Here is a 26,710-nt window from a genome sequence, read left to right as displayed (position 1 = left end):
GCTAAATAGACTGCATTTTATACATTAGACATAATTGTACATTATGGGAGGCGGTTTAGGGCGAAACACATCAGTGCATAAATAAATTCATAAATTCAGTGCCCCCGGAAGCTCAGGTCTGTGTAACCGGAAAGCATTTGATGTTGCAGATACTATGACTTCCCGTCTTAAATTTCAGAATAAAATACAGTCAAACATGCTAAAACTCTAATGTGCCCAGCAAGTGAGGCGGTTTGTTCTTAGAGAATGTAAATTTAGGCAAAATAATTAACAATGTGTCTGTCAAGTATGAAGTTTTTATAACTTAGCCGATAAAAATGTATATTATAGAGAAAATTATCTTGAAGCCGCAAAATTGGAGGTAATATCGGAGGTTTTCGGTGCCTTCCTGAGCTTCCGGGTGCACTGAAATTATTTTTCCCACACACTAATATAACTTTACACAGACAAGAAAACTACTATGCCCGTGTGAAAGGTAGGTGTGTGCGCCCATTGTCAGTGTGTGTGAGGGTGACTTTATGTGTACAGGTGCTTCGTGTGCTTTGCTCCGTTTCGGTGCACATGTGCCAAAATCAGTGTGTGAGAGTACATTTTAAGTGTGTGTGCAGATTTCTGATGTGTTTGGCCCTAAATGGCCTCCCACACCCAAATGTAACAGCAGCATAAAGCACTTACCGTCTTGCACGCTGAGTCGCATCCCGGCATGAACACTCCCCGACACTTCCGCAATGTCTTATTCTACCCCCTTTTCTCCAAACGCTTGCTCTAACCAGCATGCTGAACGTGACTGCCCTCTATAGCTTACACATGAAACAGCAGCTTGGAACTACACAATATATATAACGCTACAATATTTTACGGTTTTGGTTCAGCCATCAGGGTTATGGCTGTTTATTTCTAGTTTTATTTAATGCGCTTTGTTGCTCATGTCAAGTCATCACACTGAACAAACCATGAGTGCTGATAGTGATTTTTTTTAATGTTGAGAAAGTGAAAAAAAGAGCAAACATAGCAAACGTATATAGTAGAACAATGTGTGAAGCATATAGTCTACAAGACTCGATGCCAGCACAACCAAAGCACACTAGAATCTGTCAGTATGTACACACCCTGTGAGACGTTCAAAGGCAAGACTTGTTTCTCAATTATGGCCATTTGGTAATTTGGAAGAATTTTAGGAGGGGTGGGGGATTGTGCAAGCTAAGACGCTTTGACCCAAATGAATCACTTCATTTTAAAGATGATTAATTTAGCTGAAGTAACTGTGCTAGCAAGATAGACGTATGCAGACAGAATAAAAAAAAAAATCATGTTCACATTGATGTAAAGCAGCCTCACCATGTCACACTTTTCACAGTCCTGTAAAAGTTTGTGGTAGAAAGTAACAGCAAAGTAAAATTTGGGGGTGGGGTGGGGCTACATTCAGTGAGTAAATTCCACTTAAAGACAAATAAATAGATTTTTATCTATATGATACAGCTTTTAGGAGAAGCTAGCATGGCGTGTTCATGTTTTCATCCACAGTTTCAACAAGCAGACTCGACTGAGACACCACAACACACTTCGGTATGCAGAAGGGGGGGGGGGGGGGCAGAGAATGACAGCTATTCAACAAGTAAAAATGTTAAAAATACACTTTTAATACTGACTTAAGGAAAATACGGCTCTTTTGTAGCTGCTTTCTCTTTTAAACATTACCCGACTTTAGAAGTGAAAGAAATAAGCCCGAGTGAGTTTTCCTTCGACGACTAGGCTTTCCTCACAGAAGAGAAGCAGATGGCTGTACTGTACTATGTAGTACTGTACTGAGCTGTACTGAACTGTACTGTATGGGAGAAGACAACATAAAAGAGAACCACTTAGTGGTAGCTTTGTCCCACCACGGGACTGCAAAGGAGGCGCTGTCCTTGGTCTGTCCACATGAGGCAGTTAGAGGCGGGCTGCGGCCGAGGGAGGGATGGAGAGAGAGAGCGCCCGCTGCCGGTCCTTGGCTACGAGGAAACCGTGACGGGGTTGAGAGAACCGTTGCGGCTGTAGAACTTGGAGAAGGCCTCTTCAAGAACAGACGTGAGTCGGGGCTGATCACCCTGGTGGAGGTCACGGAGACATTTCATTTAGCTTTATTCCATTCAAGCATACGCGATCATATGCGGTCAGCTTTATGAACGGCTGTGTGGTGTCTCCTGGAGAGGACGACACTGCGTGACGCGTGATGCGTTTACCTCGCTGATGAAGCCGAGTTGAACCAGCTCCACAGCCAACTCTTGCACATTCTCATCTGCAGGACAGAAGATCATGCAAATACGCACGCTGGTCATCGTTGTACTATAAAAACACAAGCACTTTGACTGGCGGTGCTATTGAAGTGATAAGATCTTACTTGGTAACAGGTCACAGCTCAGGTGTCGGTTGAGTTTGTCCTCAAGTTTCAACAGCAAAGTCAGCTGAGAGGAGAGATGTCCCATTTTAGTTGCAGAAGAAGAATCAAGAACTTGTCGAGACAAATGAGGTGACTCACATGATGCTTGGCGCCTTCGTCCACCGGCTCAATGTTGCACTGCATCTGGAGGACCTGTGGATGGCGGATGGTGGGCGATGGAACATCAGCGCGTCCGCAGGGGGATGCTAACTTGCCCAAAATGAGCGGATGGCTGGCTTACCTTCCTGGTCTCAAGTTCTGCAGGTTCTGGAGTGGGGGTTTTGACAGATGGGGGCACGATGGGTGACTTCACCGCCTCCTGCTGAGGCTGCTGTGGACACGGAATCCCGAATGCGGTCAAAGGATAGATCCCGTTCCTGAAACAGCAAAAAGAAAGGTGGAATTACTTCAAGAGTCAGAAGTGCTTTTGCCATATAGCTAATGGAAACACTAGTGTTGTTTATAAATCCATTTAAAAACACACCTGTCAAAATATTATGACAAGTCATAACAATACAAGGAGAAAATGGATACCAATTATTTTGGGAACAGCCAAAAAATGAAAAAAAAAAAAAGCGCGAAGACCAAAATGAATGAATGAATGTATGTATGTCACAAAGCTGGGAAGCAGTTTTTCATGAAATGTATAATACTTCTTTAGAAAATATCAAAGCAGCCCTTGTATTCTTTCATTTTTTAGTATGAGGCCCCTGCTGGGAAAAGTCAGAACACCCCCCCCCCCCCCCCACTTAGGCAGTACTTGTCTCCACAGGCTCATCCCTTACCTGACGTCCTCCAGAAACTTGTCCAGCTCAAGGGCAGGAAACTGTGAAAGCCTGAAGCAAAAGAGGCCAAATGTTAGTCCAAGCAATAATAAAGCAAAGCGATGTCATGTGATAAAAGCTCTCGGCCTCACTTCATCTGAACGCCCTGCTTCCCTTCAACAATCACCAGGTTGGGGTCCATGTTCTTTGTCATCTCCTCTAAGGCGTTTTCTGGAATCATGTCTATGAGACAAGAGGCTGGCTTTTACATACGCCGACGCCACATAAACAGGAAGTTGAAGTGTGGCGATATCCTCCCACTTACGCTGGTGGCTGACGATGCAGTGAGCGGCCAGCAGCTTGAGAAGGGGCACCTCGAACAAGGCCTGGTGGAACAAGAGCTCCTTGGCGGTGGGCCGCTTGCTGGGGTCCACCTCCAGACACTTCTGGATGAACTCCTGCAGGAACAAGGAGGGGACATGAAGCAATGGAGAATGTCTATCTGTACCAAACACCCCCCCATGCTGAGAGGACTTACCCGTTGCAAGGGGTCCTCTAGGGACTGAATGGCACTGTTTATGGCTTCTTGAGAAACATACGATGAATCTCCATTACTCTGGATTTCTAGCACTGCCATCTGTCAAAGTGATGAAACAAACAGGTTTATAACAGAGGTCTCAAACAGGACGTCATTACTCCCAGTTTCTTCCACTTTGCAAATTTGTTTGCAAAAAAGTTTGAAGTCTCTTCATGATGTTTTTCAAATGCACCGTGAGGTTGGTCCTATTAAACTTGCCCAGTTCTGTGCCACCATAGTAAAATTGTGCATGACAGGTTTTTCATTCAGCTGCAACATAATGTCGACGGACATCACTCCTACTCCTTGGTCAATATGCTAGCATGTGTTGTTGCTGCGATCACGTGGGCATTGAAGATTGAAGATATAACACAATACTGATACTGCTGCTACTACTGCTACTACAGGAGCATAACAAACAACAACTATGTTAACTCCAAACATGTAAATTTAGCAACTTTTTACAAAAGGAGTTCTGCAAAGCATGCTGGGACCTGAATGATGTGGATTTTGGTTGTTGCCCAATGTGTGTACTCACTAGCTGTTCCATGTTGTGCTGTCATTTTTGTGTTTGCACCGTGATTGTAATAAGTGTTCTGTCCCCCAAGTCCAGTGCTGGTGTCATCGCAACTGACAGAGCACTCGCTTGTGTGGTAGCACAAATAAGCCTTGTCATCATGTGGCTTAAAGAGCCAGGAGCAGACTGAATGCAAGTTCTCACCTCTAAGGCGCACATTCCAAAGGAGTAGATATCCACCGCGGTGGTGACATTGGCAACAGCTGGGGGGGAAGGATGTTTTGTGATCAATGCAATACAATAACAATAGGAATAACTGCACGTGAGTCAAACAGTTCACCAGCAAAGATTTTACCTCCATATTCTGGAGCAAAAAAATGAAGGCTTTTCTGTTCTTCCCGACATGTTTTGACATGGTTGTTGATGGTGTCTGGGGCCACTAGATTGGCAGGAGTGGAAAATATAAACTCCATGATTTTAGCATGACCATGACTAAAAGCTCCTGCTGCTGTCAGTGTCATCTACCTGAGCCAATCTTGATGAGGCCGTTGTGCTGGATGAAGATTGTGTCGCACGTCAGGTTACCGTGAATGATGGGAGGCTCACAGGAGTGCAAGTAGCTGCAGAGTAAAGTAGGGCTGTTAGCACAGGTTAGCATAAGTGAATGTGTCAGATTAATAGTAAACAGTGGCCAACCTGAGAGCAGAGAGTATTTGTGTGCACCAGCGCTTCCATGCCTGGAAAAAATATCACCATATGATTATGAGAAAATTAAAACACTTTTTTCCTCTCCCTTTCTCCATTACCTTTTCATTCATGGTCTTGTGATTCTTCTTTGTCTTTTTCAGAAACTGTTTGAGACTTCCAGATGACATGTACTCTGTGATGAAGATGACCTGCAGCAGGATACGCAAACAAGTCAACATCAGACTTGGAATGCAAGCGTACGGCAAAAAGTTGAGTTTTCTATCTACCCTGGCTCTGTTCTCTTTGACGTCAGCCCAGTACTTGTGAAACTTCACAATGTTTAAATGCTCCAACTGGATCAAATTGTCAAAGACGGCTTTGACTTTCTCCTGTAGAGAGAAATACAAAGTCAGCACAATAGCATATAGTGAATATACTATATATACTACACATGCATACAATTGCAACTATTGAAATATATATGAAATATACGAAAAGACTAATAAAAGCCTCTCTCCAATTAACGCCCCATCCTCTTTCCTCTTTTGGTAAACACTCATTTACACAAAAAAGGATGTGGGGGACAACTTTGATACATTTTGTGTATTGAAGATGCTAATACAATGTAGGTCAATGTATGCTAACCTCTCCGATGGACATCTTAGCTTTGTGTTGGTGATAAAGTACATTAGCATAATATCTATTACTATATATCAATAATAAATGTCATTTATTTTAAGAATATGCCAAGGGCCAATAAAAAACTAGCTGGTGGATGAAAATGGTCCCTGGACATGATTAATTTATGGGAACAAGCAATGCAAAGGAAGGAGGGTGCGCTAGAGATACCGCATCTTGAGAGATAATATTTACATTTCCTGGCAATGGCGTGGTATCACTAATCCATTACTACTTTGCACAACACAATACTGCCAGATATCACCAAAAAGGGAACGTTGTTTTTTATCATCCGCCCCTAACAAGTGTGATCATCCACAGTGTTCAGCAAGAGTCAAGGGCAAATGTAAGAGCACCCACCTCTTGTAGTTTGAAGTTTTTCCTTTCTGAGAACATGACTTCATTCCACACCACCTCCACTCCCTCCTCAGTGTCCATAGCCAGGTAGGCGTTATCAATGCCAGGCACATTACGCTGATTCACCTACATGGAGGACAAAGTAATAATTTATCAGTGCAATGTAATGTTAATAACATGACTTCTTCTGCATGGATAAATCGGCTACCTACCTCTTCTCTGCGCTTCTGCCAGCGTCCACATGGACTTTCCTCTAAAATCTCAGACTCATCCTCGCTTTCTTCCTCCTCATCCTCCGTGGCAGCTGCAGCAGCAGCAGCAGCAGCAGCAGCAGGGGCCTGGCTCACCACGGACACAGGAGGAGACACGGACGACACGCCTTGACCTGCGGGCGCAGCGGCCATCGGCTCTGGCTTGGCTTCCTGGACAGTGTCCGAGGCCTGCTTGCTCTCAGAGCCCTCAGACATGTTTCACGCCAAGCAGCCCGCTGTGTGACAACAAATCCCAGGCGTTTTAATCAATAGTCGCACACCGAAGAAGCTAGCGTTTCTCCATGAAACGACTATGTGGCAGCTAGTACAGCATTAGCAACCGGAATGGATAACAGCTGGCGTTTGACAAAATGCTACATTAGCGCTACAAAGGCGTAACAACGTTAAAAATACGACTAGTCGTAACGCAAATGTAATACTTACGTGTTAAAGGAGGAAATGTGACGGTACCAGCTCCAGTTTAACTGACTTTTGTCCGGCCAAGCTCCGTAGCTAGCTTCGTTAGCCCACAAAAAAATCTTATGGGGTTCTCAGTGAAGTTGCGGCTAGCTTCCCTGGCGATGCTAGCGCCTTAGCTCAAGATAACCGTTCGGACACACGTGCCAAAATAACCAGGACGAACTTGGAACAATATGAATAACAATTAAGTCAAAACAATTCAATTAATTGCCAATGTAGCTACTTAGCATTAGCATCCACAAGCAGCCAACCGCTCCTTGGGTTAACCTTGCTGCTACTCAAGATATGTATTAGTAACAGTTCATATAACTACAGCATTACGACACCGCTAAACGCATTTACAATAACCTAACATAGCAACGTTTCATTTAAAATCCCACAAAGAGGCGTAAATGATATAATTAAGTTGTCATATTCAAGGTTTCTAAGCAGCTAGTTTTCACACTCATCCGGATACGATGGCGACAAGTTACAGATGCACACTGCACGGGTAGAGCTGGCGCGTCAGAGCCACGCGCTTGTTGCCAGATCTTTGAACACTCGATCCCCGCTTTGCTCAAAATGGTCCACGGTTTAGCAACATCTGCTATCTGCAAACACTTTACCTGCCATAATAACGAAATTTCACTCAAACCAACCATGAAATACATACTATATATTTGCACGTTAAAACGATTTCACGATACCACGTCTGCCTGAACTGACCAAACAATAAATTACACACCGGTCTCGCAAACCTGGCAACCTTAGTTTGACAATCCTCCTGTTTCATACAATAGTATTTCGTATCAATGTGTCAAAGTTACCACTAGATGTCGTTATAGAAATATTGTACTAATAAAATATATCCTATATAAAAAAATTATTTGTCTACAAAAGATTACAATCTACCATTCTGATAGTATACTGTATTTTCTATTGAGTGTACTCCACTACACAAAGTACCAGGCGTCTTTTAGAGGTAAGGCATATATTGAAAGAGCCTATATTTTCTTATTATTGGCATTGTTGTAGTAATATTGACATTATAGATAGCGTACATCAAAAGTCCAAAATGTCACCAATAACATGCACTGAAGTAAATATGATTATAGCAGTGATTTCTATATTGTGAGGCAGGCCTCCGCTGGGATGTACCAGAAGACTTCAGGGGAGGTGCAGCAGCTTGACAAGTATAAAGAAAGACATGCGTTGTAGTCAAGATGGTATCAGATAACATAGTAAAGTTAATTAGAGGTACAAGTTATTTTTCCCATGAGGGAGGTTTGACATTTTTTCTAGTAGAGGCCATATTGCAGACATACTACGTCATTTATAAGATTGCTAACTAATCAATGAGAAGGTAAAAATTCAGTATCTAAATTGCTTTGTTGGTCTGGATTGTTCACAAATGGATGTGTATTTTTGGAGAGAGCCTACCAGAAGCCTCCTCCCCTCCTTGTAAGGGTTCTATATTTAGGCCCAGCACCCAGGAGTGTGAGAGTTGACTTGGGTGTCACTGTTTGCAGCTGATAACTTCAACTGAAAGTGATCACTAGAGCCACGTTAGCACACACACACACACACACAAAAAAAACACTTTAGAGCTTGTGTTGTAGCAAAAAGATGGAGAAGCATCACCGAGTGCCTATTGTTGAAGATACCAACGTCAGAGTGCTCCACGACACAGAGGCATCACTGGGGCCTGATGAGAAAGCAGACTACCCCCTGGCCGGGGCCAACTCCATTTACTCGGCCATCCTGAGTAGAAACGAGGCCGTGAAGGATGCTAAGCGTCTCAAGACCTTTCTGGAGCTGCGGGACAAATACGTGAAGAAGAAGGTGCTGTTTGAAGACCCTCTGTTCCCCGCCTGTGACTCCTCACTCTTCTACAGTCACAAACCTCCCATGAAGTTTGAGTGGAAACGTCCGTCGGTGAGTATTTGGAGCACCATGATATCATCTATCTACATGCGGCTCTTGGTTTCCAAATAATTTTGAATTTATATTTATGTTATAATTTATGTTCCCAGCAGATCAAGCATGCACTTTTAATTGTTGGAAAGAAGTAATTATGCTATTGTTTCTACTATATATTTATGACACAATTATAAACATTACATGAATATCTCATTGACACAAACTATTATTTTAACCAAATTAGATTATATATCTAGTATTTTGTCCTGCAAGTTCAGTTATAATAAGCACTACAAACTGCTTTAAGCTAATATCAGTATTTCACATTAATTACATGTGACCTCTCTCTCTGGGAATTAGTGATATTGGAGTCCCATCAAGGGAATATGTTCTATATCTGTAACATCAAGCTTCATTTTGACATTTATGGTCAACCATGTGCCTCTCTGAGTGTGTGTATGTGTGTGTGTGTGTGTTGCAGTGTAGTCTTAAGTCAATTACATCCAGTGATTTCAGGCAGCGGTGACAGAGATGTATAGTTAGGAGGTGAGAGCCAATCTGTATTAAACACAACATTGAGGGGGATTTGAAGAGGTCGCGACCTGCAGAACTGGAGCAGCTGCTTTGCTGTCAATATGTGACAAATGTCGGAGAGGGTTTCAAAGGTTTCCAGCTGGACGGACCGACGAGGTTTCAGTTGCAAGAGTTATGTCCTCGTCTTGTCAGTCACGGCAGATGTCATATTTAGATTTGTAAACACACTTTGTGTGCAACTGATATTGTTACTGCTGACTCATGATTGGTCACAAATGTATTTATCTTAGATTTTGTTGTCGTTTTATACGGTTAGGAACCATATTACCAGATTTCCTTTTGCTCAGCCAATCAGCTACATCAAATATATGAATCATAGTAGTAATAGTATTTCAGAAGATAATTTTTGGTACATTTCTGGGAATTGGAGCTGATGACTTGCAATATACAAAATATTCAAATATGATCCATGAAGGGCAGCACGAGTGGTTAGCATGTAGGCAATCGGGAAGACCCGGCCTCCATTCTCCATCCTGCATCTATGTTTGCATGTTCTCCGGTTTCCTCCCACATTCCAAAAACATGCATGTTAGGCTAGATTGTCCACAGGTATGAATGCGAGTGTGAATGGTTGTTTGTATGCCCGGCGATTGGCTGGCGACCAGCATCTCGCCCCAAGTCCAGCATACCCCCACGACCCTAATGAGGATAAGCGGCATAGAAAATAATGTGCACCAACTAGGTCAAATACATTGAGCCGGCATTTGAGTAGAGTATATAATCAACATATGTAGTTAAAACAACCCAACATTGTAATTATTTTGACTCATCTACTGGGTTAAAATGGACCAACCCAGCATGCTGGTTCAAAACAACTAGTGTTGGGCTGGTGCTATAGTAACCCTTCGGTTGGGTTAACTGTACTGTGCCAACATATTTCTCCAAAGTAACAATTTTTTTTCTCTTTCCGATGACAGGAAATATGTGAAAACCCTCAATTCATCGTGGATGCAGCCACCAGGACGGATATCTGCCAGGGAGAATTGGGTAATGTTTCAGATTTTCCACATTATGATGCACAATATGTGCACAAATGTACCAAGTTTATGTTTATTTTCCGTCTGTATCTGCCATTTAATGTCCATATTCCTGCTGTTTATGTTCCATTGTATGATGTTCTACCATCTACACTCTCCTGAATGGCCTCATGTATATCACTTATATATATACACATATCTAAAATAATAGAATGTACATGTGAATCTCCTGCTGACAGGAGACTGCTGGTTGCTCGCCGCCATCGCCTGTCTGACTTTGAACGAGAAGCTTCTCTACAGAGTGATTCCTCCCGATCAGAGCTTCACAGAAAACTACGCCGGAATCTTCCATTTCCAGGTTTGTTTATACCACATACGGTGTAATGATAAGCGTTCTTTTGGTGATAATCAGTCTAATTCCAATACACAATGTCCTCAGTTCTGGCGTTATGGGGAATGGATCGATGTGGTCGTCGACGACCGCATCCCCACCTGCAACAACCAGCTGGTGTTCACCAAATCGTTCCGAAAGAACGAGTTCTGGAGTGCGCTTCTGGAAAAAGCTTATGCCAAGTAAGTAAGAATAACAAGCACCTATAGTGAGATGTGTCCAAAACATTGACTCCAATGCCCCTCTTTCAGGCTGAATGGCTCTTATGAGGCCCTGAGAGGAGGAAATACACTGGAAGCCATGGAGGACTTCACCGGAGGGGTCACTGAGTTCTTTGAGTTGTGTGAGGCTCCTAAAGAGCTCTACCACATCATGAGGAAGGCCCTGCAGAGAGGCTCGCTGATGGGCTGCTCCATTGATGTGAGCGCTCATGCAGACACGGTTGTTAACATTTGTGGGACAGGGCTAAAAACACATGTCGGGACATTAAGGCTCCAGTAGTAGCAACACTGTATGCAAAACATACATACATCTTTATGCAATGTACTACTAGTGAATGTACTGTATCTGCCAGGTTACCTCAGCCAGTGAAATGGAGTCCCGCACTGAACTTGGTCTAATCCGGGGACATGCCTACTCCATCATAGCCTTGGAGGAGGTATCCACTCATATAAAGCTATACATTTTTGTGTTTAAACGCTAACAGAAGGTGTTTGTGTTGTTTCTAGTGCGACGAGGCCGCAAACGACAGCAGGATCCGCCTGATCCGCTTACGTAATCCCTGGGGACGGGTGCTCTGGAAGGGACCCTGGAGCCCAAAGTAAAATCTGGAAAAACGTTTGTGCCTATAATTATATTAGTATAATATTCCCAGCTGTTTTGTTGACATATTCACTAATTATATTGAATGAATTGCAAGCATTTATATATGATATGGTCCATAACAAAATACCCTTTTCTGGATTTTGACAGATCGATTGAATGGTCCACCATTTCTGTTGCCGACAAGGACAATCTTAAGAAACAAACTGTTGAGACAAGTGAATTCTGGTAATACTCATATGTATTTGTATCAGAAACACCACAAATGGCACTAATACACATTCTTATTTTTCTTTCTTATTTATGTTGATTAAAAGTGCAATTTAAATACAAATTATTATTAAGGAACAGTCAGTCAGCCCAAAAAAAGGTTATATACTGTTTCAGTTTTATCTATGTTCTAACAGTAATCATTGTCAAATCAATGTTCATGTGCAGTAGTTTTGTGTCCTGGCTGGTCCACCAGTATTGCAGACCATTAAAGTAGGAGATCTAGGATCAGTATATCGACAAAGCTGCTGATGTGCTTATTGTAAGCCATTGGATCAAGATCATATTGATAAACAAAGATACCTGTTCCACCCAGGATGTCCTTTGAAGACTTCAAGAGGAACTTCACCAAGCTGGAGATCTGTAACCTGACCCCCGACACACTGCAGGGCGAAGAGAGGCACAGCTGGACAGTGTCAGTCAATGAGGGACGCTGGGTGCGAGGCAGCTCGGCCGGTGGCTGCAGAAACTTCCCAGGTGAGGAAGGAAAACACACACATTTCCGTCAAGTAAATGTACTCCTAGCTGTCATAATCATCTGTTTCACAGACACCTTTTGGACAAACCCTCAGTATCACCTGCAGCTGTATGAGGACGAAGACCCCGATGACCCGCAGGACTTCTGCACGGTCGTCGTGGCTCTCATGCAGAAAGGCCGTCGCATGCAGAAGCATGTAGGAGCTAGGTTCCTTACCATTGGGTTCTCCATCTACGAGGTACATAAGTCATCATGTGACCTGGCCCCAGACCCCCAGCAGACTCTTCGGATAAAGTGACGGTCCTGTTTTGTTTTCCTGCAGGTGCCAGAAGAGGTACGGTACATCTGGGAGAAGCAAGTCTGTAATGTGTGCCTCACACTGTAGCAAAAGACAACGGAGAGACGGCATCAATATAGTCGTACTGTACAGTAATTATACAGCAATATAGTGAAAGTTGTAAACATTTTTGCCCTTTTTTTCTTTTTGGGGGGATAAAAATACAAACATTTGGCATTTGTGCTTTTTTTCACTAGAGCACCATCTGCTGCATTTGGAATGCAACTGCACCCTAGGGTGCAAAATAACCACTGACAAAAAAATGTTCTGAGTTTGAATATTTATTTATGATTTATGCACCATGGACTGGTCACCAGCCAATCACAATGCACGTATAAGCTATATAATAACATTTTATATATTCTATAATATCATTAATTATTATCCCTCCCGATCAAGTTTTTTCAATAATTAATTCCTAACTGATCGCGGTTTCATGGTTGACTACTGCCCATTAGTCTGAAAATTCAAATATATATTCTTGGACTAAGTTAAGCATTTCTAAGCATAAAGATGTTCTAAAATAAATAAATAAATGAACTAAAATACAAATATAGTTTGAGGCAATACAAGAGTCATTTTCACTGGCCACTAGGTGTCACTAGTAACACAGTCCAGACTTGATTGCTAACAACAGTTTAACTATAGGGGTGCTATTTTATGTCTAAAGGTCTCTAATAATGGTAAAAATTAACTTGAAAAAAATCCAGTTTATTAATATTGGAATGTACTTTGTGGTAATTCACTTGTCGCTGTCTGGTCTGGACCAGTTAGGGTGTGTCATTAACCTACCATTCTCATTTTCTCAAAAATAAAGTATTCAATTCTGTTTGTAGTACTAGAATACTAAAAATGAATAGAACATAAAGAGTACACAAATAAGCAAGCATGTGTCTTTCCCACTTTATTCCCCCTGCAGATGTGCGGCACGAATAAGCATCTGCAGAAGGACTTCTTCCTGTTTACCGCCTCCAAGGCTAAATGCAAGCATTACATCAACTTACGGGAGGTGACGGAACGTTTCAGGCTCCCTCCGGGAGAGTACGTGGTCATCCCCACCACCTTTCAGCCTCATCATGAGGGAGAGTTCCTTCTCAGGGTGTTCTCCGAGAACCGGAACACGTCAGAGTAAGAACATGTCGATATGATCTGTGACTAAAATGAGATCAAGGTCATGTTAATGAAAGTGTTCTTCACAGGGAGGCGGAGAGCACCATCGGGTCGGATCACCTGCAGGTTTGTCACATAGCACATGAACTAACATCATGAAGTGACAAAAAGCTTTGAAACACAACTAATAGGCATCAAATCATTACCATAATCTGGACAGCTCGGACTGGAAATAATCCACAAAGTCAGTGAAATTGCTGAAATGGTGTAAACTATATTTTCCCTCATCCTTATTTCACGAATGTGACTAACCCGTTTCATCTCATCTCAACCGTCCTCCAGCAAGACAAGAAAAGGAAGGACAAGGTAACAAAGCATGTTTACATCCCCACCGCCATGTTGCCAATCACATCATGTTAGCAATAACAATGGCGCGGTGACCTCTTCAATGTCTCCTCCCTTTCTGTCTTTTAAATAGCCTATTGTGTTTGTGTCGGATCGAGCGCACGCCAACAAAGAAATCCAGCATGACGGCATTCAGGGTGAAATAAGGAAGAAACCAAAGGTAATTAAGTTGTATAGTTGGATGTCAAACATAACATGGCGCAGGTCAAATAACATCACTGGGAATAAAAGAAGTGACCTCCATGCCAACAGCTGGGTTTTCCCCTCATGTGTTCGGTTCTATCAGAGAGAAATGCATCATGCATACACTCATGAGTACTATTTATAGCCTGTGTGATACACAGCAACATTTTAAATTACTCCAGAAATAGGTTGGAACCGATCACATGGGAAACAAATTGTTCAATAAATAATTTTCAATGCAATATGACAAAATGGAAGGCAGCAGCTGTAGCATTACACCACTACAGTAGGTGTATTCTGCTGCTTGTTGTCAATAATTGTGGCAACGTGCGCAGATTACCGTATTTTCCGGATTATAAGTCACACTTTTTTTTCACAGGTTGGCTGTTCCTGCGACTTATACTCCAGAGCGACTTATAAATGAAAAAAACTGTTTATGTTACATAAACACTGGACAGCTTTTTTGTTCGTGGTTATTTTTCATGCAGCTGAATAACCATTGTGTTAGCATATCTTACACCAATTCAGCCTGTTCTCTATTCTTTTATTGTTAGAACTTGCCTTCCAAGAGGACATAATGTCTGTTTTGGTCAAGTAGTTTGTAAAATAAATTACCCGCAAAAAATGCGACTGATACTCCAGTGCGACTTATGCATGTTTTTTTCTACCTAATTATGCATTTTTGGCCTTGTGCGACTTATAGTCCAGAAAATACGGTACTCCTCCTTCCTCAGGCTGACTTGGTGCTCGCTGCCCTCCTTAAGTATCGTATTGTATCCACCATCAACGCGAATATAAGAGAGGAATTGTTTTTTTACCCTAAAAAAAATCACAATCTGAGAAAAGACATGTTGGCTTATAAACCAACAGGTAGCGCCAAACTACTTCTCCCCAAGTGAATCAGAGCTTTTCTTCTTGTTACTCACAGAAAAAAAAGTGTCTGAAAGTTAGCACAAAAAAAATCTCATTCTAAGGCAATATGGTAGTTAGTTCGGCATATATCATAAGCAGATCAACTACCAGGTCCAGCAGGTAGGTAAGGTCGGTAGATCCAATATGGTGAAAATATACAGAATGTTATATTTTGTGTCCAGAAAAAACTCCTAGAGCCCGAGGAGGAAACTGAAGAAGAAAAACAGTTCTGGGTCATCTACAAACAAATCGCTGGTGAGGTGAGTCAACGACAAGGACGTTCACTTTGGATTCATCCTGTGAAATGATCATCCATCCTATCAGGACATGCAGATCTGTGCCAACGAGCTCCAGACCATCATGAAGAACGTGCTGTCAAAATGTGAGTCAAATACATATCATCCGATGTCATGTGACCCCCCCTCACTGGAGCTGTGCTTCTCCCAATCAGTGGACGATAAGAAAACTGAAGGTTTCAGCCTGGAGACGTGTCGCAGTATGATTGCACTGATGGATGTATCCTTGTACTGCGCCACCTACTGGCTTTCATGTAGAAATATACTGGAAGATGATCCAAATTTGTGGACCACCACAAATGCCATAAGTTTCTTCCATAACTGAGCCAAATTTCAGACAGATGGAACAGGAAAACTAAATCTTCAGGAATTCAAACACCTGTGGAAAAAGATCAAGCAGTGGCAGGTATTTCTCATTAAATTAATTTTATGCTATTTTTTTATTGCATTTGTCCATTATCCATGGCTTGTCATTTCCATTGACTGTTTGCAGGTGATCTTCAAACATTACGACAAAGACCAAAGCGAAGCCATCAGTAGTTTTGAAATGCGAAATGCTGTTAATGAAGCAGGTGACAAAAAAAAATGTTCAATTTGGTGCCAAATTCATAATAACGTGCACATACAATATGACCACGGCTTCCTAGTCTATGCATTGACTCCTATAATGCACACAGCCACGAGAGGACATATTTGCATCCAAAGTATCTACTTATGATATGCAGAGTTACACTTCTTCCTGTTTAAGGCTTCCACCTGAACAAACAGTTGTATGACATTATCGCCATGCGCTACGCCAACCAACACCTCAACATCGACTTTGATAGTTACATCTGCTGTTTTGTCAGACTGGAGGGAATGTTCAGTAAGTATACTGCATGTTATTGTACACATATGAATATGTTGCAACTGTACTTAGTGTAATGTAGTGTTTCCTGCAGGGGCTTTTCATGCTTTTGACAAGGACGGAGATGGATTGATCAAGCTCAATGTGCTGGAGGTTAGACCAATGCTTTTTTAAACTCTCATTCCATGTGTGAGAACAGACGGTACTTTTTCCTGTGTTTGCGTGTGTTTGTTTATGAAGAGCAAATACTGTTGGGTGATGTTTCTATTGTTCTCTTTTAGTGGCTTCAGCTGACCATGTATTCTTAATCATCTCCACATCAAGTCTTAAAAGGAAGTGGATGTCACGATTAGGAGCTGTTATGTTATTGATTTAATTCAGGTGATATATGACAAAAGGAATTAAAAATAAAAAAAATCTGTGATGTTCCAGCTTTTTCTTTGTATCTTTTATTCCTAAAAAGACAAGCTGTTGTTTATGTACATGTAAATTGCACACTAATATGCACTACTTATGTACTCAATACATAAATCGGTCGACATTATTAAGAGCAATTTCGCCCTTTTGCCCGACACGGAACGAAACTGATTTCAACATGTGTTTGTTATGAGGAGGGGAGTTCAAAATCATGGGATTGAAAAATGAGAAGAAAATGCTGCATCAGTTAGTCCTCACTCACATCTTGCTCTCCGTATTCACATGTGTCTGCATGTGCTTAGGAAGATCCTAGAGAAATCAAGAAATACAGGTAAATAAATACATGATAATATGAGTAGAGACATTACCTGATGGTCGATGTATTACCTGCTTGACCTCCTGCTGTGTGGAGAAAAAAGCATTGCAGCCCTTCCAGCGACATTTGACTGTCTCCAGAGTGGGGTTGGTGTGGTCTCCTACAAGGTGTTGGACGATATGTTCTGCCATGCCGAAAATCAGAGAGCAATTTTGCCACTGCCAAAAAACACAAATGCGAGAAATTTGATGAAATCTTTATTTAGTTTTGTCCTATAGCGGGCCTGTATGTTGTTGTCACCACTAGATGGACACTTTCAAGTGCCACTTCCTTTGCTAAAGAAGTTAGTTTCCAAGTTACTCAACCACAGAGAGCACTAGGCTCTTATTAAAAAGGTGAGGTATTCATTACAAATGAGGCATTCATTTGTACAAATGAATGTCAACAATAATATTCTATGAAATCCTATACTGTGTGAGGAAATGCACTAGATCAGGTTGTACTTTCTTGTGATTTTAGGTAAAAATCAAGGTAAAAACATACGTCCTTTTAACTTCTAGAAAAACATGTAGAAGTACTAACTCCTTATTTCTAAAATCGCAAATACTTAAACTTGCTGATATAGTTAATTTCCAAACAGCTAAAATAATGCATAAGGCTAAAAACCACCAATAACCTAAAAATGTCATCCAATACTTCTCTACAAGAGAGGAGAAATATGATCTCAGGGAAGAACTACATTTGAAACACTTATATGCTAGGACTACGTTAAAAAGCCATAGCATTTCAGTATGTGGAATCAAACTATGGAATGGATTGAGTAAGGACCTCAAACAATGCACAACGATGAGTGAATTCAAGAAACAATACAAGCAGTTGATGTTTGCTAAATACAAGGATGAAGAGTCTTGAACCAGTCATGATGTGCTATATATATCACTATATTGACACTTACTATGGTACCCATTATGTCATTGTATGCTCATATAGGTGCATTATTAAAAAAAACCAACAACCTTAAACTGTATTATGGAAAGCAGGAAGTGAACAAATGTAACAGTTACTGATTGTAAAAGTGCCAGATGGAGGGGTAGGATTTAATAAGCTTTGCTTCTTCCTACTCCTTTTGGACATTTGGAACTGTGAACTGATTATGGGATGCACTCAATTGTAATCTGATGCATGTTCAAATGAAATAAAACCATTACCATTACCATGACCAACATGAAAAGATGTTCTCACCCAGCAGCGGTAGTTCTTCATCAGGTTGAGTTTGGCAGCTTGGATGCTTCCATCATGACAGCCTGTGTAGATCTGTTTTGACAGCAGCATATATATAGAGTATAAAACAACATGATGGTGACTCGGGAAGAAAGTCAGCCATTTTCGGTGTCCCCTTACCACACTCTTATGGACAGCCATGCACATCACCATGTCACTGTGACCACCGTACACCTGCAAGCGGTCATGGGACTGAGGGGGAGAAAAAAAACAGCAAGATGACTTTATACATATAAAAACAACTATTTCATCGACAAGAAGGCTCTACTACCTGGAGCTCATATACTCGAACCAGCTTGTCCAGACAGGCGGTCACCATCACTTTCCCCAGGATGACAATGGATGTGACAGCGTGACCGTGACCCTTGTAGATCCGTATCAACTCGCCCGTCTACACCATAGAGGTGATAAATAATGGCATGAAAATGTATGTGGCACGATGCAATAACAATAATACAATGGCAGGACCAGCTTTGACACTTACATGGATGTTGTGTGCATGAACAGACGTGTCGCTGGAGCCGCTGAACACCAGATCGTTCACCACCTGGCAGAGGCCAAGTAATATTAAAGATGCAAATTAGAAATATTATTACTCTGTGGAACCCAAAAGTTACTAAAATATGCTCAAAACATAACATTTTGATGTGCTTGCAGATTCCATCCTTTAAAGCAGGGGTCTCAAACATGCGGCCCGCAAGCCAAATGTGGCCCGCAGGACACTAGTTTGAGGCCCCCGCCTTGATGTGAAAGTTTAATGTTAGTGCGGCCCGCGCAAGTTTGATATGGATGCTGTATGGTATCATGTACCCAGAAAAAAATATTACGTTTGATTAATGTTCATATTAAAGGTTAAATAACTGTTAATAGTTATCCTCCCTATCCGGGTGGAAGTGGTAAGTTTTTGGCTATTTAGGAAATAACTTGAAGGCTACCGTTTAGGTCGCTAGCTCTCTAGTTTGCGAGTTAGCATGTGTCTCAAGACCCTGCAGTTGCGCAATATGTTGTAAATAAAAAAAGTATAAATGTGACTATAGTCGTGTTTTGTCATGTCTACAGGGCTCTAATAATGCTTTGTTCATTTCAATCTGAAAAAAATTATTTGTCTACCCACCAACTATATGTGGTTTCTTAAGTTTTTATTTGCCTTTTTATTATTATTATATTTATTTTTTACTGATTGATTGATTTTCTTTATTCTTGATTTGTTTGTTTATTATTTATTTATTTTATTTATTTTTCATCTTATTTTGTGCAGAAAAATAAAAATTAAGATATTTGAGAACAGTGGAATGTTTTATCAGAGCTTTTATTGTAGAAAATTGGAACCAAAGCACTGAAAAAGTTTGTATATTTTTCTGTTTTTAATAAATGCGTTTTTTTTTGGTTTTTTTTGAAAACCTGATGCGGCCCAGCCTTGCACAGACCCTAGCTCCAGTGGCCCGCAGGTAAATTGAGTTTGAGACCCCTGCTTTGAAGTATTTTGCAGCATCTGTCTCCTCACCTTCATACAGAGAACCGTCTTGGTGTGACCTTCCAGTGAGCGCAGCAGCAAACCGCTCTTAGCGTCCCGTACGCTGATGGTGCTGTCGTAGGAACCCACCAGCAGCACTCGGCGAGCACCCTCCTGTGCCGTGCCCAGGCAGCTGACCCCACGGGGGCCGTGGCACTCGAACACATTCAGTGGTTTCAGAGTCTAAATCCAGGGAGTTTGATTATTAATAACAACCAGCATAATAATAATGCAAATAGCCAAATGAGTAACGTGAAGGTGGGTATGACAGTACCTTTAAATCAAAGCTGGCAACTGATCCATTAGCAAGGCCAGCAAACAGAATGTTCCAGGCAGTTTGCAAGCACAGCACTCGGTCAGGTAGAGTGATAGTTTCCAGACATTTTTTAGACTAGTAGCAAAGCAAAAACATTAATGATGATCAAAGACAAATTATATTAGGAATTGTTTTGTACCTTTAAACTGTAGCAGCGAATGGTCTGATCACTGGACCCGGTGTACAGTCGTGCCGGCATGTTGAGATAGGAAGAGACCAGCAAACTGTTGACTTTGCTTGTGTGACCCTCAAACACTGCTTGGCATTCCCTGTTCTGTGGTTGAGGAAAAATGAAACAACGCAAGCGTGATCTTCATGAAGATCATGCATGGATTAAAGTAGTAGCATCCACGCCGTGTCTATTATACCGCCAGACTGTAAGCCCGCGCCGTGTTGTCTGCAGAGCACGTGTACAAGAGTCCCTTGTGAACGTGAAGGTCGTGAACGGAGGCTGTGTGATTAGAAAATGCCCCCAAAGATGGCTCCTCCTCCTCCTTCTCCGAAACCGCAACAACCACTGATAAAAGAATTACAAGCTTACAAGCACGTTTTGGCAAATAAACTCACTTTTTGGCACCTTTTAGTGTGGGTACCAACTGCAGTGGTATCATACCGATTGGCTGACAATAAAATAGTGACAATAAACATGGCACCCACCTGGAGGAATACTGGTTTCAGCTACAGACACAGGACTTTCAGTTTGCCTGTGTGATAATAAAGAGAACACACTTAGTGATGGACCGACTTATTCCTAATCAGCAAAGAAAAAGCAAGGTCACCTCTTAATTCGATTGAGTTGGTGATAAGTCTGTGTGCTTGAAGAACTGCACTCCACACTGACACCCTTTTGAGGTGCCTCTTGTGGACCTGGTCCCTTTGAAGGTCCACTATCAGGTGGTTCCTCATTCTCGGATTCATCAATGTCAATGACCACCGTTTTGGATGTCTCCATTACCTCCACTAAATCATCGCTATCATCCCCTTTGTCACCCAACCCTGCTGCATTAGATGGTAAAGAACCAATTCCTACACTCTTATTTACTTTCATTGGTTCGGTGAAAAAATGTTCTTCATGTTCATCATCGGAATCTATTTGGATAAGTTGCTTTTCTGACGAACGCTCCATCTTGACTGGATCCAAATGACTGACAGCCACTGTGGGAGGAGTCCGAGCATGAGGGGCCTCAAGGAGAGGGGTCACAGTCGGAAGAGCCACAATAGGAGTCGTCGGTTGCAGCAGAGATGGTAGCAGCGAAGGGTAGGTCTCTGGTGCCTCCTCGCCGTTCATCTGGACATGCAGCTGTAGAGAAGCTGGCCGGCTTATGACTTCTTGCTTAACCGTAATGGTTGGCGTCGGGAGGGAGGCGGCTGGGGGCTGGCTGATGGAGGATGCCGGACCGGGCGTTTGATAGAGGTTGGTGGGAGGAGCAAAGGCGGTAGTAGATGACCTCTCAGTGGATCCTGATGATGCGGTGCCAACCTGCACCACATTAGAGCTTGCAGAATACACTTCTGGAAGGGATCACAAAATTAAATTGAAGACATTTGCAAGTAGTTATGGTATGGCAAGTAGGCCCAAGTATGGTACCTTGCAGCCCCTGTAGAATTTCAATACGTCTGGCTCTCAGACTGTCCACCTCGGCAGTGCACTAATAAAGCAGCAAGGGACAAAATCAACCAAATTTGAGGAAAAGACAAAAATTAAGCATTGAAGCGGTACCTGCTGCCTCAATAACACAAGTCTTTGCACTTCCGTGTAGGCCAATTGTAAGGCATTCCGGGCCAGAACTAGTGACTTGTCCAAATCTTGCAGGGAATGATTCAGCTCCTCTTCCCGGAGGGACACCGATAAAAGCTGGTCCATTTGGTTTTGGTCTAAAAAAAATGTTATACCTTCAGATATTTGCATTACTGAAGGTATAAGGCAAGAAATATTAGCATTACCTTTCTTTAACGTTGTCTTCCTCCGTTTAACATTTGCTTCCTTATCAGAAACACCATCATTCTGCAGAAATACACATATTTACACATAATAGTCAGTTTTGTGTGTGTGATAGGAAGAAAGGCTTTGATTCTCTTGGGGAGAAGAGCCTGGCGCCACCTGCTGGCTTAAATCTAAGACCCCAAATATAATAATCAAAGCTTTTCCAGACAGGAAAAAATACCGCTTTATATTCACATAAATGTGGTATTACATTCTTAAAAAACTGACGTGTGGTTGTTGGCGTTTCCTCTTGTTGGCATCACTATTCTCCTCCTTGCGCTCCACTTTCACAGTTAACGCTTGTATGCTTGACTCCAACTGTGTGTCTGCATTGGGCGCACTCTCTGGCGTGTCTTGGCGAGGAGAAAGAGGAGCAGGAATAGCAGGAGGAAGGGGCATGCATGGACTTGAGACAGACTCCCAGTGGAAACCCTCTGAGAGGGGCAGGTCATCAGCGATGTTTGTAGATTGGTTGTGCTCAGGGTTCAGCAACTCAATTCCAAACCTGAAGCCAAACAACAAAAAACATTTTAAAACATACAAAAAGTGATGTATTTGTGCATATTTGCAAATTTAAGATTAGGTACACATTTATTTTGGTCATTTTGTCACCGTACAAGAGTGTATTATTTATTAAACATATGATATACAGTATTATTGGATAGCCTGCATCATGGCCTTTAATTTGAGATATCACTTGATATGGTTGCAAATTATTATTTTTCATCTGAACTTCTTTGCAACAAACTCTGAAAGGCTATGATGCCAAAGAACCAACAGTACATGGCAGAGGTGCTCAAATTATTATTATTATGATGATTCCCTCACCTGGGAAGCCCTTCTTTGTCCTTCTGCTTGTTCTTATTCATCTCACTGTACTTCTGCCTCCAGCTCGGTTTACTTTTAGGCCCAGACAAAGCGGATAACATCGGGATGGTCTTGACGGGGATTTCACCCGCGCCTTTGTGAGCAATCCGAACCTTGCCTCTACTCTCCCTGTTAGACTCAACTGTAGATGTGGAGCTAAGCAACTGGCTTGTCTCTCTCCTGACTGGGTCACCAGTGTCACCATGAGATGTTTTGATGCCCTTATTGAGAGTTGAAGAGCAAGGCTCAGACGTCCGGGTTCCTGACTCGGCAGCGTTCTGCTTCCGAGCTTCCCGATCTGCCCTACACGGCTCCCTCACACCAAGCGCCCGTCTAATTTCTTTAAGCATGGAGCTGACGTCCATGTCCTGTATGGAAAGCGGATTCGCCATGCTCATGTTTGACTCTGGAGCACTTTGCTGTGGTTGAGAAGACCCGCTATGCTCATATTGGCTGAAGATGATGCTTCCTAAATGAGGAAGCTGATCACTAGTGTAGTCGTTTGTGTCCTCAGTCTGGTACGGCCTGTTGTGATACTTGCCCACCACGGGGATATTGGCGCCACCTGATTGGCTGTTTTTGGAGCGGTTGCTTGTGGTGTCAACGCGCTGATGCAGTTTGTTCTCCTTGTTTTGGAAGACGGAGGTGTGGTTGCCTTGCTGCATCTGGTTTCCTTGTTTGAATCTGTCGGTACTAGCCAGTGTCTGCATTGCCTGTGGTTGTCCATTGGCTCCTTGTGGCATTGTTGCACGTTTCTGCCCAGCCATTTGCTTATTTTTCTTTCTTTTCTTTTTTACTATTTTTTTCCTGCAAGTGGAACAAGAATAATAACTCTTCATTCTATAAACAAATAAAAATAATAGGTGAAAATCTTACTCCTCCTTCTTTAAGCTCTTGCTCCACTCCAGGATCCTGTTGTAGGCCTCTTGGGGGAGTGTAGCAGAAAGTGAAACAGCCTTCATGTTCTTCTTCATCAGGCTCTTTAAATTGGTTTCATGTTGAGATGTGGCAATGTGCTTGGTGAACTGATCCAGATCCATGGAGTACACCTTGCACACCAGGCAATCATGACAGTCAACACTGTTTAGAAAAACACACGAGAAATGAAACAAAAACACCTTTTGGTGCAAACTTGTGTGGATTTAACTTACTTGCCCAGCACTAATTCCAGCTGTTTGTGGTGTAGTATGTTGTGCATATGCTCGTGGGATCTCTATAGGTGACACACATACATTCATCAACCGCAGTAACTTTAGGAGAGCATAGTGGTGTATTTGTTAGCACAATCAGTCACCATCATCATCTGTATGGACTTTGCGTTACTTATCTCTGCATACTCAAGCGTCTTCCCTTTATTCAAAACAACTTGTTAGACTAATAAAGGCTCTAAATTGTGTGAAAGGTTGTTGATGTGTGTAATCTGTATTTGCCTGGCAACCAGGGTGTACCCTGCCTCCAGCTCACCTTTCACCCTAATAAGGACAGGCTATATAGAAAACGATGGAATGACTTACATTTTTCATGTATGAATTACGACACAAAATGCAGAAATGACGTTTGAGTTTCCTGTAGTATGTCTTTTGTGGCTTGTGTTTGTTCGAAAACAATGGTTTGTCCCCCGCATGTGGAGGTTGAACCGTTGCCATGTCTGGGAAAGAAGAAGCGAATTAAGTGATTAGGTCGAGCAACATATGTATATAAGGAATCGCATTTGTGTGAATATTAGAACAAGGCAACATGCTATTTAAGTACACAGTAATGTGAGCAGGTTATAGTAAATACGCCTGGACTAAACAGGCAATGAAAAGGGTATATACTCCTGCTCAAATAAAGGAGGTGGAAATACGTACATTGTAAAGAGATTACACTTACCCGAATAATGTGCCTGTGGTGTTAACACTGACAAAAGAAGAGGAAAACTCTAAAAGTTCACATGGTGCTTAGATTGAACTACTGCAGCTCCGCCATGTTTGTTGACGTCAGGTTCCAACCCATGGCTTCAAATCAAAGTTGTTTTTAATATAAACCTAAAAAAAAGTTTCACATTAAAACATTTAACAAAGACAAATTAAATTACTGTATTGTAATTTTGGAATTATAATATTTTTAAGCAAAGACGGGAAGTTGTGACGCGGAAGTTGTGTGCCCGCCATTGTTATTTTTAGATCTACAAACCATATGGATACCGTAAAGACGTTTACTTTTGCTCTCCTTTAGTGAATATGCGTTACAGATCGAGCAAGCTAGCAGGCGGCGTCTTTCCATGCGGAAGAGGATTCTATGTACTGTATACATGTAGTTGTTTCCAAAGACTGTATACCATTTATTTGCTTTTTTTTAGTTAAAATGTGCAACGGCTGTGTGCAAAAAGAGTACCCCGATCGGGTAGGTTAGATTCTACTACTGCTGCTGATATCATTGCATTGTGAACAGTAAAACGCTTATATCTTCATTATGTAACATAAATGTAATTTCTGAATTGATAATGTTATACCTGCTCAGGGGAACACTTGTTTGGAGAATGGTTCTTATCTGATGAACTACCTGGGCTGTGCCAAATGCCATCACAGGGACTTCGTGTTGATCTGTAATAAAGCTACGGAGGATGATGATGGTGAGGAGATAGTCACCTATGACCGTAAGTGTCTATGATATATACTGCATATCACTATCTTCTATACATCTATGTCACTTAATCCACACAACGTATTAGGAAACGCATCACAATTATACTCCAATGTGAGTTACTGATCTGTAAAAGAATAATTGCAATGTTTTATCAACATTTAATAACTACCTCATTTTCCTCCCCTTCAGATATTTGTAAAAACTGTGACCATGTCATCGCCAGACATGAATATACATTCTCTGTTGTTGATGACTATCAGGTAAGGCTGAATTGATTCAGACATTTAAAATAATTGTGATCCGAAGAACCTCACATTCTGCTCCAATACACATGCCTAGTACTCACTGTAGTTGACTATACTTTTCTGTTATAACATGCATTCATTTGAAGTTAAATGGTGGTGGTTTTGATGTGAGTCCACATGTGTTTCTGGGATGCTCTCTCACTTGTTGATTAATGTTTCATCCCTTAGGAGTACACAATGCTTTGCTTGCTGTGTGGCAAAGCAGAGGACTCCATCAGCGTGTTGCCAGATGACCCCAGACAGAACGCCCCTCTCTTCTAGACCCCATACACCAACCAATGCTGCTGACTGCAACTTTTTTTTCCATCCTTAACATAATCATCACTTCTTGAGTATTTTAAAGTAACAGTACACCCAGAGGTTTGGGTGACAGTGGTGACTGTATGCACGCTTGAGCACCAGCAAGTTTGGGCAGGTATGGCATATCTGAGAGATATGAGAGATAGCGCTGTATTAAACTACTGTCTAATACCATTATATACATTAATGTTTTTAACATATGGTATGTACTGTAAATAAACTTGACATTTACACCTTCTTGCATTTACAACAAATAAAAAGTTACTAAAAAAATCTGTCTTGATTATTTAATACTACCAGTCATATTTTAAGTTTCCTCCAATTAAAATTTATTAGAATATACAGAATAAAGTATATTTTCATGATTAAAAGCAGCATGACAGAAATACATACGTGTTGGTGGTACAAATAATGTATTTAATATACAACTAGTAACTTAACTTCCAATTTATTTCATTTTTTAAATGTGATATATCATACTAGACCTCAAACGCAACATACATGGCCGCTGGAGGTAGCACCGCTGGAGGCT

General features: G+C 41.7%; 4 protein-coding genes across 8 annotated transcripts; 2 read left to right on the top strand and 2 right to left on the bottom strand.

Annotated features, from left to right (window-relative positions):
* Window positions 1-958: 958 nt before the first annotated feature.
* On the bottom strand, window positions 959-7,218 carry nrbp1 (nuclear receptor binding protein 1). Its single transcript, XM_058056515.1, has 18 exons — window positions 6,695-7,218; window positions 6,212-6,486; window positions 6,003-6,125; window positions 5,252-5,353; window positions 5,084-5,173; window positions 4,974-5,014; window positions 4,803-4,897; window positions 4,633-4,716; window positions 4,482-4,540; window positions 3,722-3,820; window positions 3,509-3,641; window positions 3,336-3,426; window positions 3,205-3,255; window positions 2,661-2,796; window positions 2,519-2,572; window positions 2,381-2,444; window positions 2,223-2,278; window positions 959-2,087 (listed from the first exon to the last, which is right to left on the bottom strand). The coding sequence occupies exons 2-18, from the start codon at window positions 6,464-6,466 to the stop codon at window positions 1,992-1,994; spliced, it is 1,629 nt and encodes a 542-aa protein (XP_057912498.1). The 5' UTR covers window positions 6,467-6,486; window positions 6,695-7,218; the 3' UTR covers window positions 959-1,991.
* Window positions 7,219-8,246: 1,028 nt separating this feature from the next.
* Window positions 8,247-16,669, top strand: LOC131107093 (calpain-3-like). 3 transcript variants are annotated; one of them, XM_058056775.1, is made up of 23 exons: window positions 8,247-8,644; window positions 10,141-10,210; window positions 10,440-10,558; window positions 10,640-10,773; window positions 10,843-11,011; window positions 11,166-11,249; window positions 11,320-11,411; window positions 11,564-11,641; window positions 12,000-12,160; window positions 12,233-12,399; window positions 12,484-12,495; window positions 13,418-13,626; window positions 13,698-13,734; window positions 13,951-13,974; window positions 14,087-14,173; window positions 15,291-15,368; window positions 15,433-15,490; window positions 15,560-15,624; window positions 15,742-15,810; window positions 15,898-15,976; window positions 16,153-16,269; window positions 16,346-16,404; window positions 16,533-16,669. In XM_058056775.1, exons 1-23 carry the CDS (start codon window positions 8,336-8,338, stop codon window positions 16,557-16,559), a joined length of 2,304 nt encoding a protein of 767 aa, XP_057912758.1. In that variant the 5' UTR covers window positions 8,247-8,335; the 3' UTR covers window positions 16,560-16,669. The 3 variants fall into 3 exon arrangements, with proteins under 3 accessions (XP_057912758.1, XP_057912756.1, XP_057912757.1); XM_058056773.1 differs by having other exon boundaries at window positions 15,433-15,624; XM_058056774.1 differs by lacking the exon at window positions 13,951-13,974 and having other exon boundaries at window positions 15,433-15,624.
* On the bottom strand, window positions 15,831-24,984 carry LOC131107091 (zinc finger protein 106-like). Of its 3 annotated transcripts, XM_058056768.1 has the most exons (21): window positions 24,818-24,981; window positions 24,460-24,593; window positions 24,097-24,158; window positions 23,822-24,025; window positions 22,907-23,752; window positions 22,307-22,583; window positions 22,039-22,099; window positions 21,815-21,969; window positions 21,683-21,743; window positions 20,874-21,606; window positions 20,752-20,798; window positions 20,463-20,611; window positions 20,234-20,368; window positions 20,053-20,169; window positions 19,770-19,961; window positions 18,750-18,812; window positions 18,537-18,656; window positions 18,386-18,457; window positions 18,227-18,298; window positions 17,056-17,202; window positions 15,835-16,977 (listed from the first exon to the last, which is right to left on the bottom strand). In XM_058056768.1, exons 2-21 carry the CDS (start codon window positions 24,589-24,591, stop codon window positions 16,927-16,929), a joined length of 3,696 nt encoding a protein of 1,231 aa, XP_057912751.1. In that variant the 5' UTR covers window positions 24,592-24,593; window positions 24,818-24,981; the 3' UTR covers window positions 15,835-16,926. The 3 variants fall into 3 exon arrangements, with proteins under 3 accessions (XP_057912754.1, XP_057912752.1, XP_057912751.1); XM_058056771.1 differs by lacking the exon at window positions 22,907-23,752 and having other exon boundaries at window positions 15,831-16,977; window positions 24,818-24,984; XM_058056769.1 differs by lacking the exon at window positions 24,460-24,593 and having other exon boundaries at window positions 15,834-16,977; window positions 24,818-24,982.
* A 142-nt stretch (window positions 24,985-25,126) lies between these two features.
* On the top strand, window positions 25,127-26,447 carry churc1 (churchill domain containing 1). The gene is made up of 4 exons (XM_058056776.1): window positions 25,127-25,330; window positions 25,448-25,583; window positions 25,763-25,833; window positions 26,047-26,447. Exons 1-4 carry the CDS (start codon window positions 25,226-25,228, stop codon window positions 26,137-26,139), a joined length of 405 nt encoding a protein of 134 aa, XP_057912759.1. The 5' UTR covers window positions 25,127-25,225; the 3' UTR covers window positions 26,140-26,447.
* The last annotated feature ends 263 nt before the right edge of the window (window positions 26,448-26,710 follow it).

Source organism: Doryrhamphus excisus, chromosome 19 (genome assembly GCF_030265055.1).
Source record: "Doryrhamphus excisus isolate RoL2022-K1 chromosome 19, RoL_Dexc_1.0, whole genome shotgun sequence".
NCBI classification, from domain to species: Eukaryota; Metazoa; Chordata; class Actinopteri; order Syngnathiformes; family Syngnathidae; genus Doryrhamphus; species Doryrhamphus excisus.
This window is presented reverse-complemented; position numbering and strand designations above follow the sequence as displayed.

Coding starts and splice junctions, on each gene's coding strand:
- churc1 (XM_058056776.1), top strand. CDS start 25,226: ATGTACTGTATACATGTAGTTGTTTCCAAAGACTGTATACCATTTATT. Junction 25,331..25,447: donor AAAAAGAGTACCCCGATCGG/GTAGGTTAGATT, acceptor ATACCTGCTCAG/GGGAACACTTGTTTGGAGAA. Junction 25,834..26,046: donor CTGTTGTTGATGACTATCAG/GTAAGGCTGAAT, acceptor TTCATCCCTTAG/GAGTACACAATGCTTTGCTT.
- LOC131107091 (XM_058056768.1), bottom strand. CDS start 24,591: ATGGCAACGGTTCAACCTCCACATGCGGGGGACAAACCATTGTTTTCG. Junction 22,584..22,906: donor GACAAAGAAGGGCTTCCCAG/GTGAGGGAATCA, acceptor GTTTGGCTTCAG/GTTTGGAATTGAGTTGCTGA. Junction 21,607..21,682: donor AATTCTACAGGGGCTGCAAG/GTACCATACTTG, acceptor GATCCCTTCCAG/AAGTGTATTCTGCAAGCTCT.
- nrbp1 (XM_058056515.1), bottom strand. CDS start 6,466: ATGTCTGAGGGCTCTGAGAGCAAGCAGGCCTCGGACACTGTCCAGGAA. Junction 6,126..6,211: donor GGCAGAAGCGCAGAGAAGAG/GTAGGTAGCCGA, acceptor TCCTCCATGTAG/GTGAATCAGCGTAATGTGCC. Junction 5,354..6,002: donor AAAACTTCAAACTACAAGAG/GTGGGTGCTCTT, acceptor TTCTCTCTACAG/GAGAAAGTCAAAGCCGTCTT.
- LOC131107093 (XM_058056773.1), top strand. CDS start 8,336: ATGGAGAAGCATCACCGAGTGCCTATTGTTGAAGATACCAACGTCAGA. Junction 15,977..16,152: donor AAATGCTGTTAATGAAGCAG/GTGACAAAAAAA, acceptor TTCCTGTTTAAG/GCTTCCACCTGAACAAACAG. Junction 16,270..16,345: donor CAGACTGGAGGGAATGTTCA/GTAAGTATACTG, acceptor TGTTTCCTGCAG/GGGCTTTTCATGCTTTTGAC.